Source organism: Chiloscyllium punctatum, chromosome 10 (genome assembly GCF_047496795.1).
Source record: "Chiloscyllium punctatum isolate Juve2018m chromosome 10, sChiPun1.3, whole genome shotgun sequence".
Taxonomy (NCBI): Eukaryota; Metazoa; Chordata; class Chondrichthyes; order Orectolobiformes; family Hemiscylliidae; genus Chiloscyllium; species Chiloscyllium punctatum.
In genome coordinates this window covers 59,192,023-59,207,819 of record NC_092748.1, presented here as the reverse complement: position 1 = coordinate 59,207,819, position 15,797 = coordinate 59,192,023, and the positions used below count along the sequence as shown (strand labels likewise).

Here is a 15,797-nt window from a genome sequence, read left to right as displayed (position 1 = left end):
GTTTCCACACTGGAGGAATCTAATCTAATCATAACCGAGAACAATATTTTATAACTGCTTTATTTTTCTCACATACATATTGAAATGTACCAAGCCACTATAACATCAAGCATAGATTCAATACCACGAGTCCCGTGACATAATAATTTACAACTTACTAATATTTCATGAGCTACAGTACTTTAATTGTTCAGTTAACTAAGAAATCCCTGGTCTGATTTCTGGGTTTAAGAAACAACATCAGTCCTAAATGGTTTGATCCATTGTTGCATTTCTGGCACAGAATTATGCAGTGTTCACAAATATTCACTGATGTATTAGTGACATGACAAATCGTTTAATTAAAGGAATTAACAGAAGTATTAGTTTAAACACACTTTTTCAGCACGTTTTGAAAAGTACAGCTGATTCAAAAGAAAAAGCTCTCAAAATAAAACAGACAGCAGAAATTTTATCAAATGCAGTAGACAAAGTTAAGTATCTCAATCTATTTCATAAGGATGCAATAAAATAAAATCTGGCCACCTAAGGAAACGTTGGAACAGATGATGAAAGCATGGTCAAACAGCTATGTTTTAAGAAGTATCTTAAAGAAGCTTATGAGCTCTTTGAAGCAAGGGCAGTGGGGTCAAGGGAGAAAGATTGAAGACAACTTTTTGAAACAGTGAAAAAAGCCCAAAGTTATATTTGCATGCCAAAATAATCCTGAAATAATCATTTCACAGATCAGAACCAAACTGGATAGCACTTTGTGGTGGTGAATGGCTAAACTACTTGTCCACCATTTGTATCAAAGTTTGTGTGCACTACAGAGATTCTTATCACCAAGATAAAGCCATTTTTAGAGTCATAAACTTATAGAGATGCACAGCACAGCACAGCACCCTTTAGTCCAACTTGACCCTGCTGACCAGTCCCACTTGCCAGCATTTGGCCCATATCCCTCAAAATCTTCCCTATTCACATAGCCATCCAGGTGCCGTTTAAATGTTGTAATTGTATCAGCCTCCACCACTTCTTCTAGCAGTTCATTTCATACACACACCACCCTCTGCGCGTAAACATTGCCCTTTAGGTCCCTTTTAAATCTTTCCACACTCACCTTAAACCTATGCCCACAGTTTTGGATTTCCCTTACCCTGGGGAAAAGGCCAGACTAGTCACCCTATTCATGGCCATCATAATTTCATAAACTTCTATAATGTCACTATTCAGCCTCCAACACTCCAGAGAAAATAACCCCAACATATTTACCTCACTGTAAAGCTTAAACCCTCCAATTCTGACAACATCCTTGTAAATCTTTTCTGAACCCTTTCAAGTTTCATAACATCATTCCTAGAGCACAGAAACAAGAATTTAATGCAGTATTCCAAAAATGGCCTAACCAATATCCTGTACAGCTCCAACTGAACCTCCCAACTTCTTTCCTCAATGCATCGACCAATAAAGGCAAGCGTACCAAATGCCTTCTTCACTACCCTGTCTACCTGCAACTCCGCTTTCAAGGAACAATGAACCTGTACTTGAAGGTGTTTTGTTTGGCAACACTCCCCACGACCTGGTTCCTGCCCTGATGTGCCTCATCAAAATGCACATCTCACATTTATCTAAATTAAACTCTATCTGCCACTCCTTGGTCCATTGCCTAAATGATCAAAGTCCCATTGTACTCTGGGATAACCTTCTTTACTATCCATTACACCACCACTTTTGGGGCCATCTGAAAACTTACGAACCAGACCTCCTACATTCACATCTAAATGATTTATAGAAATGACAAAAAGGAGTGGACTCAGCACCAACCCTTGCCTCAGATAACTGTCCAGTGCAGAGATTTTTCATTTCACATTTATTCTATTTGACTATTGATCTCTATTTTGTTTCATATGCCTAGATAGAAATAAAAGATACTTCCTGCTTTAGTCTCAAATCATTTGCCTTTAAAATTGTGGACATTCCAGCAAAGATACTTTGGTAACTACAACCACACAATAATAAATCCAAGTAAATACACTTGCTCCTAGAGAAATGCTTTGATGAGGACAGTGTGCACAAAACCCACCAGATTTTAAATCATGGGGTAGAAGGTCAACTGAATGGAGCTACCACTTTGACAATCTGTAACTTCATTATGGGAACAAATTGGTCATTCTGAATTTCAATTCAGTCAATAGTTACTCACAATTATTACTGAGTCAATACCTGCATTCACAACTGCTTGTGCAGCTGGGTGGCTCAGTGGCTAGCATTACTGTCTTACAGCACTAGGCACCCGGATTCGATTCCACCCCTCGGGTGACTGTCTGTGTAGAGTTTGCACATTTTCCCCCATGTCTGCATGGGTTTCTGCCAGGTGCTCCAGCTTCCTCTCAGTCCAAAGATGTGCACATTAGGTGGATTGGCCATGGAAAATACAGGATTACAGGGATGGGGTGTGAGTCTAGGTGGGATGCTCTTCGGACAGTCGGTGTGGACTTGATGGGCCAAATGGCCTGCTTCTAGCTATAATTGGTATAATAGGCAGGACGGATAGTTACACATTGATGATCATTAATTATCATTGTTGCGTAGAAGTAATGGTAGAAAGCCATTTTGTCAAAGAGTGAGAAGGCAAGAAAATGAGGGGTTATCACCCAATGGCTGTGTACCTTAAAACTGCAAGTTTTAGGAAGTCATTGGTCACAGCTTAGAACATCCATCAACTTTGCCTAGAATTCAGATCAATAATTGGATTTAAGTATGAGGAGTCTAAATTTGAAAACCAGTCAGGGATCATAAAACAAAAGAATAGTTACCTTTAATATTTTAATAGTTACTTTTAATATTTAGATGTTTTACAAGATAAATTTAATAAATTAAGCATTAGTTGACTAAGTTATATCAGTTTTAGTGTTCCAATCACATACAATTATCATATGATAATGGCATCAGGCATGGAAGTGACAGGCTAGATTAACCTATTAGTCTTTTCCTAACAACCATTTTCTACATGTTTACATAGTTCACCTGAGACTGAGAAACTCTCTCTCATTGTTGTACATACCTACTCAAAAGGTAGAATTTCCAACAGAACATGTAATAGATAAACTTTATTTTGCCTATTTGTATTTGTATTCTGATATGAAGGCTTGCTTAAAGCTACTAAAAGCTAACTTTTGCCTAGGCATTTCACCCACCTCGTCCTCAGCTGTTTCTTCTGGTAAGTTGTCAAGACCAAGCTCAATCAAGTATAATACCATACATAGAACATGTTCAGACATATTCTGGTGATCCATCGATATCTACAAAAATAAATCACAATTCTAAAACTAGAATTTACTCATTTACAATCATTAGGCAATTTAACTGTAAGATCCAGAAACACTAACACATCACTGAGTTTGGTGAAGGTTTCTCCATTTTTAACAAAAACAAATTCTACGCTAATCATTTTGTTCATTTCATATTCGTCAGGCTCGGAATAAATTAAGAGGAGTGAATTTTCTCAATGAGATACAAATTTAAGATATTCAAAGGAAAACATGTAAATTAAGTGAAATTTAAAGCGGAGATTGCATTTAAATATGACAGCTATTTGCAACAACAAGCCAAAAAAAAAATTCCAATACCATTTTAAAAAAATCTGCTTTGGTGAATGCAAGTATATCTGTAGAAATTAAGACAATTGTTTTTCATAAGTGCTGTGAACGTGGTCTGTTTTTATCCGCAATATCTGAACTGCAAAGAAATGCATTTAATTTTCATTATTATTATCACTTAATAATGTTGATCAGGAATAGGAATATTCTTTACGACTATTGATTGGAATGGTCACAAATTGTAGTGTTAACAAAGACATAGTTGATATGCAGTTAATATTCCATAATCATTATCTCCTCAGGAAGGTCAATGGCACAAACCTAATTCGAATGCAACACAAGATATTTGCATCCCTATACTTTACCTTGTAAAGAAGAGTAAATAGCACAATGTGCAAAGTTTTACAGTGCAATATGCGCATTAACCCTTTGTAACTGGGATTTAAAGGTGCCCTCTCCCGATATGGTGGCCATGGGGTACCAGTGAATTTTCCAGTCTGTTTTAGGCTGTCAAAATGAATAGAAATGTAACCAATTAACATTAGAAAATGGAGAATGTACAAACATTACAAATTATACCTAAGCAATGAAAGTAAAAATACATATCTATCGCCAATATGAAACAATAATACCCAATTAATATACTATCATATGGCCATTATCAACATGTTGGACAAAAAATATAAAACTGTTTTTTTGCCTTGCCTTGAACTCTTTTTTTTGCCCTGAGACAGTAACTGTTCAATTTACAATTAAATTGTTCCAGTTTGAAAACCATGCAATATTAAGTCACAGCGGTAGGCTGTACATCAAAAATCTCAACAGCTGGATTCAATACCACATTACAAGAAATGAATGAGTGACACTTGCTGGAAGAAAATTCTCATTCTTATTCTTCAGAGACTGATTCTTTCATAGCTCTTTGTTAAAATCAAATTCATTTTTATAATTAGTTATTGGGCTTTAATGTAAAATAAACCCAAATTGGCAAAGAACCACTAGAAGTTATCACTGCAAGCCTTCCATTTGTTTTTTAAATAAACATACAAACAGGACTAAAAGTTCAGTCCAGACTGTAATCTAACAAGAAGCAAACCTTAGGAGGAAAAATAATTCTCAAAGGAATTTCTTCTAAGTTCATAATTTCTTCACTTATACACAAATGTGTAATATGTTCAATGTGTGACGGTCAAATCCAGAATTCAGTTGTCCACTGAGAATCTGTTCTTTGAAGGGATTGAGGCTAGCCGAAGTTGAAATTGTTTTTCTGTACCAAGAGACAGGTGACCAAACCTTTATGATTTGGCCGACAGGTAAAAAACTGAACTCTGGAGAAAAACTTCAGTTTCCAATACCAAGAGTTGCTCAGTAACACCATGAACATGTGATATACATGCCAGACTGGGTCTGCAGCAAGTGGTGAGGGAACCAATGAAGAGGGAAATGTATTTGATCTAATTCTCATGAATTCAATACATGTGTCTGTGCATGATATGAATGACGATCTCATAGTTAAGAGTGACGTTCACAAAGCCCTTGGGGAGATGAAGTTCACCTAAATGGGACTGACTTTGAACTGATCTAGCAACTCGAACTTGGATATTCATGAGGCACTGTGGACAATTAGAAACAGCACAACTGTATTCAGTCACAATATGTACCATATGAATCGCCAGCATCTGTGCTCCTCACTTTCTCCAAGGCATATGGTGTGTTAGCTTTCATTAGCAGGAGGATTGAGTTTAAGAGCCGCAAGGTTATGCTGAAGCTCTATTGAGCCCTGATTGGCCACACCTGAAATATTGTGTTCCATTCTGATTACTTTATTTTAAGAAGGATGTGGAAGCTTAGAGAGGGTGCAGAGGACATTTACCAGGACGCTGCCTGGACTGGAGGGCATGTCTTATGAAGTAAGCTTGAGGGAGCTAGGGCTTTTTTCATTGGAGGAAAGAAGGATGAGAGGTAACTTGATAAGAGGTGTAAAAGTTATGAGAGGCATAGATAGATTGGATACCCAGAGACATTTTTCCCAGGATGAAAATGGCTGTCACAAGGGGGCATAATTTTAAGGTAACTGGAGAAAGATTTAGGGACGATATCAGAAGTAAGTTCTTTACAAGAGAGTGGTGGGTGTGTGGAATGCACTTCCAGCAGAATCAGATACATTAGGGACATTTAAGCTACTTTTGGATTGGCACATGGAAGATAGTACAATGAAGGGTATGCAGGTTAGTTTGATCGTAGAGTAGGATGAAAGGTCGGCACAACATTGACGGCCAAAGGGCCTGTACTGTTATATGTGCTAGGTCTCTGACTCTACTGTTAACATAAAGTCAGGTGATTCACACTAGTTTAATCAAGAGTGTCGGAGGGCATGCCAGGCATATCTCAAAGTTACCCAGAAATGTCTGCAAACTTACTAGCTCAGCAAGCAAGTCAACTACCTCATCCACAATTTGAACTACTAATCTTGAATACTCTGAACACCTATGTGTGCAACATGCTCAGACATGCCCCATCTGACAGAGCGCTACTGCAAACAGCTCCACTTCCTGCATGTATACCTGAGATAACAGGTCCTACCACACTTAAATTACATCCCACCTTTCAACACCCCATAAGTGCAGAAAGTAGCAGAATAAAACACCCGCAGAATGCTATGGTCAATGGTTATCAATGCCCACAATGTCATCTAGAATGGTGCCAAAACTTCTGCGAACAAACTTACCAGCTCAGCGAGCAAGTCAACAACCTCATATCTTAAAGTAACATGTCACCCTGGTGATGCAATGTCACGCATGACTTGCATGCCAAACAGTGGAAGCAGCATGCAATAGATATGTTTAGGTGATCCACAATGAACTAATCAGATCTAACCTCTGCAGTTTTGCCATGTGCAGTTATGAATGGTGTTGGTTAATTAAACAACTAACAGGGAGCAAGAGTTTTCCTGCAAGCACACTTTTCAAACTTGTGACCTCTAACACAGAGAAAAAGGAGGGCAGCATGGGCTGCATGGGAACCTCACCACAAATTTACCTAAAAATCATAAATATCGCCATACCCAAGGATCAGGGAGACCCACATAAAAGTATGAAAGGCAAGGTTAACGTATTGGCATCCAGAACTGATTCTTCAGCCAGAACTGCCAAGTGGACAATCCCTTTGGGACTCTTCCTGACATCCCCAGCATCACAGGTGCCAGTCTTCAAACAATTTGATTCAGTCCATGTGATATAGCTAAAGACGATGAATTCTGCAAAGGCTATGGACCCTGACAACATTCTAACAACTGTACTGGAGGTAAGCTCCAGAACCCTTGCCAAGCTTTTCCAATATAGCTACAACACTGACATCCCCACAACAACATAGCTAATTGACCAAAAATGCCCAGCCTACAAAGAAAAGAGAAAAAATTCAACCTGGTCAAATTATCATCCTATTTCAATTATCATCAAAGTGACAGAAGATGTCGACAACAGTACTATGAAGTGGACACTTGCAAAGAAATAATCTACTCACTGATGCTTAATTTGGTTGCCACTACAGTCACTCAGTTCCTGATGTCATTACAGCTTAGACCAAATAGCTGAACTCCAGGAGTGAGGTGGGACATTGCCCTTAGGTCTAACAGCAACAAGCACTAGTAAGATTGGAGTCAATGGAAATTAGGGAAAATCCTCTTGCTGACTAAAGATGTACCAGGCACAAAGAAAATGTTTTTGGTTGTTGGGGATCTGCCATCTCAATTCCCTGGACATCTCTGCCAAAGTTCTTCAGGGTATATATTTTCTAATCAATCTATTAAAAATGTTATTACACACCTTTGGAGCAGGTGGGACTTGAAATTGGGCCTCCTGACCCAGTGGGAGAGACACTACCACTGCACAAGCATCCCTAATGAATTCCTCAGTGTAGACATTATCAATCAACCTGTTCAGAAGGGGTGTCATTACACACCTCTGAAGCAAGTGGCACTTTAACTCAGCCTCTTGGTCTAGAGACAGAGATACTACCAACGCACTACAAGAGCCCTTCAGTTTCTCAGGTAATTGATTTTGGCTCAACAGTCTTCAGCTGCTTCATCAATTACCTTCTCATCATCACATGATCATAAATAGGGATGTTCACAGATGATTATAATATATTTACAACATCTTTTGCAACACCTCAGATACTGAAGCTGCCCATCTCCACATGCAGCAAAATCCACTGAGTTGATAATTGACAAGTTAGATTCACAACACAATGTCGGGTAATGACCATCTCCAATAAGAGAGAATCTAATCATCATCTCTTGATATTCCCATCACTGAAAAACTGACTATCACTATTCTGGGAGTTACGTTTGGCCAAAAACTGAACTGGACTGACCATATAAATACTGTGGTTCCAAGAACAGGTCAGAAGTTAGGAATTCTGTAGTGGGTAATGAACTTTCCATCTCCCCAAAGCCTGTCAACCATTCCCAAGGCATAGGCCAGGATTGCCATAGAATACTCTCCACCTGTTTGGATAAATACTGGGCCAGCAACACTCAAGATGCTTGACATAACTAAAAAAAAAGTCTGTTTAACAAGCACCTCAACCACCAATTTGAATATTCACCTGCGTGACCACCGATACAGAGTAGCAGTACTGTAGCAATTCTCCTGGGCTTCTTTGATAACATCTTCTAAACCCGCAACTTCTACCATCCACAAGGATAAAAGCAGCAGATGCATGGGAACACCACAACCTGCAAGCTTCCATCCAAGTCACACATCAACCTGAACCGCTTCATTGTTTCTTCTGTTGTTGGGTTCTGGAACTCCTTTCCTAACATCTCAAGACTGCACCAGTCCAAGAAGGCTGCTCACCGCCACCCTGTCCAGGGTAATTAGTGGTGAACAGTAAATACTGGCCTTGTCAGTGACAATCCACATTCACTTAACCTTGCCAGTGATAATTTTGTTCTCAAAGTGCACAACACTAAAACAGCACAACTTCTCCCATCTCTTTATAGGTGTCAACTGACTGACTAGCATTTCCTGATTTTGTTACAGCTTTACAAAATGCTAAGGCATTTAAAGTGCCAATGAGAAGCATATTGAAAACTGAGAAATTCTGACCAGAATTTTAATACTTAATGTTAAAATGCTGATTTAAAAGTGACTCTGCAACTTAACTGTTCAGCCATTTTCCGGAAGAATGCTTATCTACCAGCTGCTTAAACACAGACACTGATGCACAGTTATGCAATACAACTTCAAGGGAAGTGCACCCTGCTCAAAACATTAGACTATGATTAAATTGTGGGCAATGTGTACTATGTTTGTAAATGAAAGGGTAAAAGTCAAGAGTAAAGGGAAAAGTAGCTGATCAAAAGACCATTAAAAGGACCTCTGCTGGGTAACAGGGATAAATGTGAAATTGGGCTCTCCTATCGTCTCTGGAATATGAGCACAATCTGTCAAATATTTCTCAACACAAGCAATTACAAAAGCACAGAATATAATTCAGTTTTGTTGCAAAAAAATCTGATCCTTAGATCTGCAAACATACTGACGAGTTTTTATTCCTGTAATTACAGAATTTGTTCTTCTAAATTTGAATTATACCTAAAAAGACAACTGAGTTACACAGATAAAATGAACAGCTTATAGATCCAACACCAATGCTCATTAATGGAGACATTTGACAGAATGAATTAAAAACAATATTCTAAGTTTGCCATTATGAAGTAAACAGCTCTTTAATCTGTTAAAATACACTACATGTGTCATACAGTAACATTTATTCAGTATTCACAGAATACATTTCATAAAGTATGTTCAGTTCTAGACATCTTATTTAAGGATGGATGTTAAAGCCTTGGAGATGGTTTAAGGGAGACTTAGTAGAATAATACGAGGAATGAGGGATTTTAGATACAAGCAAAGATTAGAGAGGGTTATTCTCTTTGGAGCACAGAAGATCAAGAGGTGACTTTATTGGAGTATTCAAAATTATGAACAATTTCGATAGGATAACAAAGGGTTTTCTGTTTCCAATAGTCAGTAACTGGGGATCACAATTTCAAGATTATCAACTAGAGAGCTAGAAATGAGATGAAGAGAAACGTCTTTACTCAAAGTTGTTGGAATTTGGAATGCAGTGGCTGGGAGAGTGGTGGAAGCAGATGCCAAAGGAGGTTTCAAAAAAAAAAAAGAGTTCTCAATGCACATTTGAAAGTGATGAATTTAGAAGGCTATGGAGATAGGACTGGAGAATGGGAGTAGCTGGTACAGACACAATAGGTCGAATGGCCTACTTCTGTACTATAAAATTCAATGCTCTTATTCTAAATTCAGCTTTGTTACAAAACTGCAAATATAGACACATTAAAGTATTAACCTTCTCCACCAGAAACAGAACACTGTAAAAATGCATGTTAGTTAAATTTGGTGATTCGATTTTCTGAAGTTTAATAAAGTTTTGCATGCAGATTTAAAATATACTTACAATCCCATGTATCTATCCATTGCTGACTGCACATCTCTGCGATATACTGTTCTTAAAATCACCATAATAGGGTCAAATTCTTGATTCCAGACATCAGCTAACAAAAGGATAAAAATAAATCATTGATGAGTTGTTAATTTGGCATCATATATTCTGTTCTGTAATCATGTTTTAAATACATTAAATTTCAAATCCAGTTCTTCTAAGATAAATGCACTTGCCTATTATGTGCCACCCCAACACAGTACAAACCAGGGCAACTGTAACAAGGGCAGATGCCTCACTTTCATCGTCCTTGAGAGCACAGGAAAATCTAATTGTACTAAGGTTCCAATCAGGTAAGCGATGGTTATCTATATCTCTGAACGTCTGTTGATTATACTCTGTGACAATGCAGGGTAAGGCAACATGAGGAAGCTTCACTGCTGTATTCTACAGAGAAGTTATTATTTCTGCAACACATTTCTTCAATAAACATAGAATGAACCAAAGAATAACAACTAAAAGGTGCATTAAATGTACCTCTGTTGAATCGACTGCTCCCTTCAAACAATCTTCCATCAAATAAACAGCACAATAGAGCCAAGGAGGGAAATAAAGTACAGAAATCGCTTGAACAAGTGATTTCTTTAAATTGACCTTCCCATTAAGCAGATGCGTACTACTGTCAAGTTTAATAAATACAGAAGAACCAATGAAAAACAAAGCATTGGGATACTAGTCACTTGTATTTTCTATGCAATGATAATTATATTGGCCTGGAAAATAATCACACATTAGCAAAAACCTACTTTTAAAACAGCTTACAAACTACAAAATGTTACTTCGTACACAGAGCAAAGTTTACCAAAAACATATTACTTCGCAAAACATTTTATCCTGAAAATGTAAATAGCTGATTGAAATAAAAGTGGATTCACATTTAACAAAAATCATTTGCACAACTAAAGCATTAAAGTGCTTTGAATGAATCCTAAGTTGTCGTCGCCATCATGGCTATTCCTCGAGGTCGAGGATGATAGCTTTCGTTCTATTGACCTATTTATGGGTTCTCAGGTGGCTTATGAGTCCAATCTTGGCTTTGAATGCTAAGTAAAACATACTCAAAGAAATGAATGCCTCTTTCCAAACAGAAAAATATTTCCTGGAATTTGCTCTGGCAATGCCAGTTTGCTATGTCAATCAAGACAGAACACTTGCAAACTATTTATCCATTTGCAAAAGGTGACAACTGCATTTGTAGAGGCAGTTCTTATACTATGCAATTGCTTTCCCACACTTACTAAATCAATAACTACCCCTTTTCTGAAAATAAGAATATAAATTCACAGTCTTTTCTACTCAAAGTGCCAAATATCACATACAAATCTCAATACTGAATGCTTCTTAGTTATCTATTTCATGCCCATACTGCCTACAGAATTTAGGAATTGTTAATTTTCTAATACAAAAACAAGATACTTTAGTTCCTTCAAATCTAAAATAAACACAGGAAGTGATGCAAACAAAGCACATGTGAAACAGCATCTGTGAAGTTAACAATGAAGTTAACATTTCCAGTCATCTGCAGAAATTTCTTTCTCACTCCACTGATGATATCTGCTGAATATCTGCCCCATTTTCTGTTTCTATTTTTTTGTCTCCTTAACACAGACAGTAATTAAGAACTCCTTTAAACGACAGCAGACACTAAACTTACAAACTGGTCTCCATTGAAATTTTCTGAACTGCAAGCTCATACTGCCATCTTGTGCCTAAAATGATTAAATAATTCTACGGAACTAACTTTCTTTACCCAGGCAGTCAATTAAGTTCAATTCCTAAAACTAAATTGATTTTTTTTGTAATTTAAGTGCATTTTTCTTAATTCTGGCAGCATTACAAAATGGTGTTACATATTTGTTCCCAGAAGTATAGCTATTATTGTGAAACAGCAAAATAAATTAATGTAACATTTAAAAAATGTGAAAAAGCATAGATTTTAAAAGAAAGTTTGAATAGACTTAGCAAAGCAAAATTATGCTAATCTAAGCTGACAGTTTCAAAAAAATGTAAATATATTTTGCATACCATTTTTGAGCACTTAAAGAAAGCTTCTAAATATTGATTACACTATAATGTGTTTGGTAGGGAGCTGCAGGGTAGAGAGTAAAGCACATGATAGGTTTAAAAATGTGAAGGTAGCAACCAATGATAATTTTAAATAATTCAGACAACAGGTCAAGAATTAACATTACTGATGTTTTTCTGAACTCTATCATACAAGTTGCCCTCTTATTTAAACATATTTATATACAACCTACACCGTTGCTCACTATCCTTCCTATTTGGTAACTTCCTATTAGCCAAGTGCACTAATTGGCTAGATGTTTTGAATGTCAAGTTATTTGTCATTTAGTTTTTTTTCACAACGGATGACACTAAAAATTAAGTTTTTACATTTCAATTATTTTACTCTTCAGCCAGATATACTTGAAGGTTCACCTTTAGGAGCAGAATCAAGGATTTAGTAGACTTCAGCTGCAGAAGCAGAAGTTTGCTTCAAAAAAAAATTTAAAATGTGGAATGGAGCATACAGCTCCAATTGGCAGCTAAAATATATTGCTATATTGCTGGAGAGGATGGGTGATATTTATTCTAAACAAATATTCCTGTTACAATACACGAGACACATGTAAACCAGATTTTATACATACATATAATATATATACACACACACACACACACACACACACACACACACACACACACACACACACACACACACACACACACGGAGAAGCTGCTAAAAATGTACCTCTAGGGTTGATCCTCCATGGACATCAAGATATAATTTGAGGGGGGTTGGAACTAGATTTGTCTGATAAATTTAGATTGAAACAGTTGCACATTTAACTCATCAAATAGCCTTAAAAATGCTACAGATTTACAAGTTATCAAAAAAACCCTACAGGCACAGAAACCTGACTAAATATTAATTATACCTATACTACCAATACTAAGTCTAAGGAGATTATATACAGAGTGGTGAATAAAAGCTTCAGTCAGAAAGATAGGTTTAAAGAGGGACATATAGGAAGAGTGATTAAAGTGATTGAGAGAGGGAATTCCAGGCACTAGTGATGAATCAGCTGCAGGCATGTTTACCAGTGATGAGGTAGAGCGAGTAAGAAATGCCCACCCTTTTCCACAATCAAGGACTGCTCGTTAGCGTGGTCGACAGGACACTGAGCAGTATCCATTCTATCCCCTGTACTTGACAGGGTGACTGCTTTGCCGAACACCTTCGTTCTGTCTGTAAAAATTATCCACAACTCCCAGTTGCCTGCCACTTTCAACATACCATGTTCCCTTGGCCAACATTTCTGTTGCAGGCCTGCTGCAGTCTTAGAGTGTGCGTCACAGCAAGCTTGAAGGACACAATCTGATTTTCCACTTGGAGAACCTGCAGCTTCTAGGACTCAACATTTTGAGTTCAATAACTTTATATCCTAATTCCATTCTTGTTTTTTACCTATCTCCACACAAAGTCCTGCAATGACGTGGGTTGCTTTTAGCAAAGACAATTGACTTTCACCCACTCTCAGGCCTATTATAACATCACATGGTTTGCTTTCAGCCCAAACTATCCATTCTTCGCTAGCCTCTGTTCTCATTCTCACTTATTCAGTTTATCTTCTGTCCTGGTCTGCCATACATAATACTCTCGTTTACCTGTCCCTTTCATATCATTGTCTTTCTCTCTCTCTCTCTGGGCTTCAACTCCAAACATTCCCTCACCCTCCCCTTCCCTCCAGCCCTAATTCCACTTTCATCATAAATGCCCTTTTCCCTAGTTGCTATCAGTTCTGATGAACATCACTAGGCTCAAAACATTAACTTTGCTTTCTTCCGACAGATGCTGCCAGACCTGCTGAGTTTCACCAACAATTTCTGTTTTGGTTGGATATTGAATTCATTAATCAAGGGAGGACTGGTGCTGGCCAGTCAATCACATAGATGGTTGAAAAAATAAGATAAACAGTGAACTGACTCTGACTAGATTTTGGGCAGAAGGCAGTTTTGTTTTGAAAGGTTCCAGACTGATCTGTTTTCTGGTTGTTTCTCTTTCTGGTTATTCTGAGAAAAGAATCTCAGCGCGTAATAAATAAGATAAAATCTTCAGAGGTCTGCCGAAGCTGTTTGCATTGCTTGGTGATTTCTGAATTCAAGCAAGATATAAAGACCAATGTGCCTATAATATAACCTATTGTCCAAGGATTTCATAAAGGCCTGGTATGAATTATTGAAGCAGTTATTTTTTATTCTCTTAACTGGATCTGTCAGTCTGTAATTGAGGGTTTATGATCAAAGAAGATTGAGCTTAGATAATACCTATTAAATAGATTGCTTTTCAGTTTCTGTATTCTGCTGTTACATGCTTATTAATTTGTTCATTTTTATTTAAAGTTATAAACTTGGTGTCCAAGATCGGTCATTTATAAAGTCTGGGTAGGAACAATTTAGCAATTCTGAGGGTCACTGAATATAGTAATTTGACTGTATTGCAAATCTTGTGATAGTGAGTTGATTTAGTTTGGCTTGCTATCTCTATGTTTTGACAACTGTCTTACTATTCTCCTCCCACCCCAAGTTTTCATCCCCTTCATTTAATTGCACAGTTGCTTGCTTTCTCTCTCATTTCTTTTCTAGAAAGCCCACTATGGATTTGTGGCCGAGAGACCTGGACTAATTCCACTATGGTAAATTATGAATTTAATTCAGTCTAAAACTCCTCTTCTTTTTTTAAAAAGAGCCATTTCTAAAACATTGTTAAATGACGAAGTTACCAGGTTCGGGTTGTTGCAAAAATACAGCCCATAAAACCTTCTCAATAGTCTGGAGAAAAAAAGTGGATAATAAATACCAGTTATACCCAACTTCAGAGAAAAGTAATTTTAAAATCTGCTGTGTTGATCACATTTAGAAGGGTAAAAATCTCTTCACATCTACCTTACCAAATTCTCTAAGTACCTTGTATTCTTCAATAAGGTCACACTTTATTCTTATAAACTCCATGAATTTACTCAATCTCTTTTCATACAAAAATCCCTTCATACCTGGGATCAACCCAGTGAACATTCTCCATACTGCCTCGATGTCAGTACATCTTTCCTGAGATAAGAGGACCAAAACTGTTTAAAAATATTTCAGGTGTGGATGCAGGTTTGCTCACTGAACTGGAAGGTTTATTTTCAGACATTTTGCCAAACCCACCACCCGAGAAAAAGAACCAGAAAATGACATCACAAACCTAAACAGATAAATAGAAAGCGGGTCATAACACCAGTGCTTCACTGATGACGTTACCTAGTATGGTGACAAAACATCCTAAAATGAACTATCCAGCTCAGCGAGCAAACTTACATCCAGAACCTCAACCTGAGTTACACATCTTCTCCAAAGGCACAATAACTTGCCTGAAAATGGGAAACCAATACAATCCGACACAGCGCCACTTCCGAACAGCTGTTCTTCCTGTACAAATGCCTAAGGAAATGTTCTATCTCAAATGTCTTAAATTCAAACCTCCCCTAACACCCCACTAGACAAAGGAATTAGAGAGCAAAACGGCTGCAGAATGCTTAGAGAAATGATTACCGATAACCACAACAGACTCCGTAAATACAACTGGACAATTTTGTGCCAAAACCTTTAATCGCTCACACGACAGACCATGAATGGACAGGCACA

General features: G+C 37.5%; 1 protein-coding gene across 4 annotated transcripts in view; it reads right to left on the bottom strand.

Moving 5' to 3' along the window:
• ubr3 (ubiquitin protein ligase E3 component n-recognin 3) overlaps window positions 1-15,797 on the bottom strand; it is a 356,926-nt gene that overhangs the window by 194,916 nt on the left and 146,213 nt on the right. For all 4 annotated transcript variants that reach the window (XR_011961687.1, XM_072579281.1, XM_072579282.1 and 1 more), the window contains exons 19-21: window positions 10,065-10,161; window positions 3,947-4,088; window positions 3,180-3,284 (exon numbers count right to left, since the gene is read on the bottom strand). Coding sequence is in view for 3 of the 4 variants with exons in the window: in XM_072579281.1 (XP_072435382.1) it covers window positions 3,180-3,284; window positions 3,947-4,088; window positions 10,065-10,161 (344 nt within the window). In the remaining variant the exon portion in view is untranslated. The remainder of the gene's footprint in view (window positions 1-3,179; window positions 3,285-3,946; window positions 4,089-10,064; window positions 10,162-15,797) is intronic.